This window comes from Centroberyx gerrardi, chromosome 2 (assembly GCF_048128805.1).
Source record: "Centroberyx gerrardi isolate f3 chromosome 2, fCenGer3.hap1.cur.20231027, whole genome shotgun sequence".
Taxonomy (NCBI): domain Eukaryota; kingdom Metazoa; phylum Chordata; class Actinopteri; order Beryciformes; family Berycidae; genus Centroberyx; species Centroberyx gerrardi.
The window spans coordinates 23,735,757-23,741,756 of NC_135998.1; the positions used below are offsets into that span (position 1 = coordinate 23,735,757).

Sequence of the window (6,000 nt, forward strand, 5' to 3'; positions counted from 1 at the left end):
AATTTTCACTGTGGATTCAGCTGGACCTCCAGCTCCTTGGCACAGACTCAGCCCAGCAAGCAGCAGACACTCGACACACTTTTGGAAATCTGGTTTTGGAAAGAAATTCTACATATGCAGGGGAGACTGTAAATGAGACAGGAAACGTGTTAGATCTTGTTTCCAGAAAATGTATGGGGCTGAGAGGCTGCTGAAATAGCCTTGAATTGTTCACTGGGAACAGCAATAGCGTTTTCTAATGGGTTATCTCGCTTTCTCTCTCTCTTCCTCTCTCCCTCTCTCTCTCTCTCTCTCTCTCTCTCTCTCTCTCTCCCTCCCTCCCTCCCCCTGCAGGGCTGAAGCAGATCCATGCCCTGTCCATCCAAGGGAACTATGAGCTGCGTATTGACTTGGAGGACTTTGAAAATAGCACAGCGTATGCCCAGTATGGCACCTTTGGAGTGGGCCTATTCTCAGTGGACGCTGATGATGATGGATACCCTTTGACTGTGGGAGACTATTCTGGCAATGCAGGTATAGTGTTGAATTTGGTTAGCAAGATTCTTTTATTTGAATTCTTGCGTTTGCACCATTATGTTTGCTCTTTGAGGATCATTCATCTGCTTGAGAACACTATCTATGTAACTAATAACATTTAAAATGAAATATCCTCACAGCCTAGATGTCATCAAACTGATAAAACACAGCTTGTCCATGCACAAAACAGCATAAAAATGAGCAACTGTTTAACACACCAAGTCTGACAACAGTGGCCACCCTGGACTCTATTGTAGAACCCCCACTGTGCTGCCCCCAGTAAAACGATGTGGGGAGTGTCTAGTTCTTACAGTGAAGCGTTTGCGTCCACTTAAACCATCCAGACAGCTGCACAGACAGAGGGATTGCTAGCATCTGTGTCTCTGCTCCCCAAACATCAGATCCAAGCCAGCTACCTGTCACCTTGATTAAATTACTCCCAATTAATTGCTCTGCTTGACCTGCAGCATAAACAAAAACCTGCCGTTGAAATGAAGAAGCAATTTAAAGAACCTTTGGGGAGTGCTGCTCCGAGAACACAGAGAGAATGGGGACAGATATGAGAGATGGAGCGGGGAAGAGGAGTGGAAAGAAGGGGGAAGGGGTAGAGGAAAATAGGATGCAGGAACCAAGGGGACAGGTGTGAGAGATGGAGAAGAGGAGAGGAAGGGAAGAGAGGAAGCGGTAAACAAAAATGAGGATCGAGGTATCTAGGGGACAGGTGGAAGAGAAGTCGAAAAGTTAAAAAGGAAAAGGAGTGGAGGGAGAGAGGAGGGAGAAAATGTATGGTGCGCATAAACAGGTTTTTGCCCAGATCTGGTGTCTGCTAAAAGGCCTGTAATGCTCCTGACCTGTCCTCAGTGGACCCGACCTTGAACTGATCTGCCTGTTGGACATTTGAATCCAGTCAAATTCAGGATGCTCATCCTCTCTCAACTGCCCTCCCTCCTCTCATCCCCGCTTCCCTCTAGGCAGTGTTATTATTGTTATTTTTCTCTGCTGTGGCTGATCTCCGATCAGCCGACAGGTGCTCATTTAGGCTGGGAGCAGCTGGATCTTAATGGGCATCAGTGGAGTCTGCCGGCTCCCCCTAGCCACCAAGGTGACATCCAGCGCCTTGCAAATGAGCCTCTAAGTGCCCCTGTTTTCTTTCTCTCATCTCTTCTACATCCGCTGGACATCATCACATTGTCAAGACCATTAGCCCGTTTCTTTTTTTCTTTTTTTTCTCCACTATCTCTCGTCTCCCCTAATTTCCAGCGGCATGTAACATGAACATCAGACATGCCTGTCAGATTTTTTATTTTTTCTGCTGGTGCGTTACCATGGTAATGCCAAATGGAGAGCAGGGTAGGAATAGAGTAAGAGGGTAAGGAGCTGGACGGCCGCATCCCGGGCAATTAAGGGCTTTTTGATGCCCTGACGAGCTGTTAGCCATCACCTGGTGGCTGGTGTGCAGACTTTCATTCTGCTCTCAGCATCATCCCTCTCTCCACCTCTGGTCACAGTGTGACGTCTATTTTAGAGAGAAAGAACAGGAGAGAGGGTGAAATGAGGGTGTAGGGAGTTTACTGAACATCATGAGCTCTTTGAACATCCATTTACTGAAAACTTTGTCAGCTAGTAGATCGCTTTATTTTACTTGTTAGCCTCTTCAAATCCTGTACCCACTGCATAGGAAACCGTAGTGTTGTCTCAGTAAAAAAAATTTTAGTAGTAATTTGCAAATCAATTATAGATATATTAGCACATGAATTATCTATGCTAAATGAAGGCACAGTAAGGAATCTTTATACAATGGGTAGTTTCAGCCAAGCAATCTGATTGGTCAAAGACATGTTTCAACCATGCAGATGGTTCCCATAAAGCATGACTAGTCATGATTATGGATACCAGCAGTGCTCAGCTGTGCCTCATACCTGCAGGAGTATTGTATAACCGTCATACTAGTGATCACAGTAAAGAATGCCGTCTTGGGTATTTTTGTTATATACATTTTTAACTGAAAATTCAAAAACCCCTTCATTAGTTCCCCACTAGTCTCAAAAATACTTAATAGGTGAACATCCTTGATAGCTAAATCACATCATTCTTAGACGCCACCTGCAAGAGTCAAATCAACATCTCTGATTAAGACCATTCGGTATGTTTTTTTTCCATTTCTATTAAGTTTCTGTCTGTCAACTGACACAGACATCTTGATGGCATCATTAGGGACGTGTTATTAAAAAGAGCAAGATGAAAATGTCACCACTGAACCTTTGATAAATTGGCTACAAAGCATTTCGACCCCATGCTTAGGTAATGAAGAGCGATACTCTGTGGAGAAGTGTGGAGGTTTATTTCCCTCTCTCTGATCTCCCTCTATTTATGGAAATGATTGATTGCAAATTCCTCTGCCATTTGGAAATGAATCAGAAAGCAGTTGTGGATTTGTCTGCTGCTTAATTCTTGGTTTCTGTTATATGATGCAAGAGAATGTTGGTGAAAGACATTAACTTAAGCTAAGCCCAGGAGATGGAATAAACGTTGCTCTGTGAAGTTTTTTTTTTTTTTTCTTTAATCTCTCAACTGCTCTTAATGATTTCTTGATGTCTCCCTATCTTTCCACTCCTATTTCTCTTCCTCTTTCACCCCTCTAATACCAATCCACTGTGTGTGTCTGTGTGTGTGTGTGTGTGTGTGTGTGTGTGTGTGTGTGTGTGTGTGTGTGCCCGCGCATGTCTGTACATACAACCATGTGATTAACTGCACTTTTTTTCACATAAACACACAAAAACACGTTCTCCCTATCTCATATCTTGATACATACACCTCCATCCCATCCCCCAATGCCCATCCTTTCCTACTCCAGGCGACTCCCTGCTGAAGCACAATGGAATGAAGTTCACTACCAAAGACAGGGATAACGACCACTCGGAGAACAACTGCGCCTCCTTCTACCACGGCGCCTGGTGGTACCGTAACTGCCACACCTCCAACCTTAACGGCCAGTACTTGCGCGGTCAGCACACCTCCTACGCCGACGGTATCGAGTGGTCCTCCTGGACCGGCTGGCAGTACTCCCTCAAGTTCTCCGAGATGAAGATACGGCCCACCCGCGACCCTGAGGGCAAATGAGGAAGTTACAGGAGGGAAAATAAAAAAAGAAGAAAATGTTCAAAAATTTTAAAACACACGAAAAACCACAAATTCTGACAGCTAGGCTGTAGTTACTTGTCTTGATATTGTTTATTGACTGAAACATATCTCTTTGAGTTTAGTTGACTCTGCTGTTTCCTGCTGTCCCCTGCTGTCCCTCTTGTCCCCTGATGTCTCTTGTGCTCCCGTCCCTCCATCATTTGGCTCTTCTAGGCTACTAGTGTCATGCTGGCTCTCATTATCCTTCCCCCGGTCCCTCTCTTATTCTGTGCCACCTCCTGGAAGAGACTTAAGGGCGATGCCCTTGTTTTTGATCATTCTCTCCACAATGACCCCAATAACCGCATACCTGAGCGCCGAGCCCACAGCCCGCTCCTAAGAGGATCACATTTTTTTTCTAGCTTTACTCACTTTCCATCCATCCGACACCGAGGTCCAATCATCCCCTACAGAATCACACACCGGTGACTTCCTCCTGACTTGTGACTTTGACCTCTCATCTGTGGTTGAAATGGCACTTGGATTGTGGTCCAGTCTCACTGGCCATTGTTGTATAATCAGTGAATGAAGTGAGGGTTGGCTGAGCGACCTTAAGTCCAGTGGCTGAGTCATGGGGTGCTTTGTAGAGCTTTGTAGAGTGTTATAGAATGAGACAAAAACCTTAACAAAATATAACCAGGAGATACAAATCCTCCCTCCTCCCCCTCTGCACAGCAAGGATAGAGTTTCACTGGAACAAGAGCATTATTCTGTGAGAAGGGACAACACAGTGGTACGTGTCACATTTACATGCTTGATCTGTGTGAATGAGACCCAGCAGAGCAGTGACAGGGCAGTGCAGTGCCTCCGATAATGAGAGAGAGACAGAGAGAAAGAGGAAACAATTTGACAAGAGTTGAAGTAGAAGGAAAGGGGGCAGCATAAATCAAAGGAGGGAGGGAGAAAGTGGAAGAATAAGAGTCCAAAAAGAGGACGAAAGAGAGAGATGAGAGAAAGAAAGAGACAGTGGAGGATCTCATTCATCTGACTTGGGCCATTAGGGAGCATATTGGGCACTTTGTCTGATCTGCCTGCCAGCTGAGCACTGGCCAACTGATGCAGCACTCACAGATGGTAACCCAGCACTCTGTTTACGTGTGTGTGTGTGTGTGTGTGTGTGTGTGTGTGTGTGTGTGTGTGTGTGTGAGACAGAGAGAGAGAGACAGACAGACAGAGAGAGAGAGTTCTCTAAACACTACTAATTCCCTCATAAGTTCAGTAAAGAGACTCAGTTGACTAGAATGTGCAGCTTCGACAGACAAAACAACATGATGCATGGTTCACAGGCCATCACTCACTCCATCTGAAAAGTTAATACGAAACAACAAAGCCTGTAATGCCTATGTGCCGGGCAGGAGGAGACATTGTGGAGATTATCAAGGAAACCTGTGGAATGAATGGGGAATCAAAAACTTCTTGTTTTGCCATCCCTACTCCCTTAATCTTATTTTTGTGGACCTGTTGAGGACCTGTTTCATTTTTTGCCATCACTCCCCCCGCCCCCCCCATCCACCTCTGATTCGGTCTTCTGTTTTGTAATCTTCTCCTTTCCAGCTGGTTATCATGGGTTTTTGTTTTTTGTGTAACACAAAGTTTCTTCTTCTTACGCTAACAGAGCAAAAGTCGCTGTAAAATAATGTTTGACGCTCTCAACCGCCGTCATTTTCTTCTGAATAGGAACTCTACAATGTGTCATGACACGACAACAACGAAAATTGACAAAAACAACAAAAAAAAAAAAAATGTTTGTCTGTACAGTATTATGAAGAAAAAAAGGAAAACACAAAGGTAACCTGTGGGATGAAAATAGTGCAATTCTGAATATTTTTCCAGTTGGTGAATCAACTTTTTTTCATTTGTCAGTTTCATCGAGTTTCTTTAGATGTACTGAAAGCTTTAAAAAAAAATATCTGTAGATTTTATTGTACAGTGTGTATGACTTTTAGAGCATGTGAAGCTGTTTTCATACTATGCTAAAAGACAATGAGAACTCAAGCACACAGACATATTCACTGGTAAAAAGAAGAGAGGAGAGATGTCTATTCGGAACTGGAGTTTTTCCCTTTGCCGCCTGAATGACAGGAGGGAGGGGCTTGTGCTGCTCTGAAGGCCGAGCATCAGTGAAGAGGAAGGGATGTGATTACTACAAAAGCACGTTCCCAATCAATTCTTTAGCACAAAGACAAGCTACGATAATGGCACAACGTGGGAGAGATTTTGCACCCCTGGGCGCTATGGCTGCTTTTCTGGACATATGATCTTTCTGACGTCTTGGCTGTGGAAAACCCCGTGGCACTGGGAGAC

The 6,000-nt window shown here is 44.5% G+C and overlaps 1 protein-coding gene across 3 annotated transcripts in view; it reads left to right on the forward strand.

Annotated features, from left to right (window-relative positions):
• The window catches only part of fibcd1b (fibrinogen C domain containing 1b), a 98,924-nt gene extending 95,288 nt beyond the window's left edge, over positions 1–3,636 (forward strand). For all 3 annotated transcript variants that reach the window (XM_071924039.2, XM_071924040.2, XM_071924041.2), the window contains 2 exons: positions 334–513; positions 3,371–3,636. In XM_071924039.2, the coding sequence (XP_071780140.1) occupies positions 334–513; positions 3,371–3,636 (446 nt within the window). The remainder of the gene's footprint in view (positions 1–333; positions 514–3,370) is intronic.
• Positions 3,637–6,000: the final 2,364 nt, after the last annotated feature.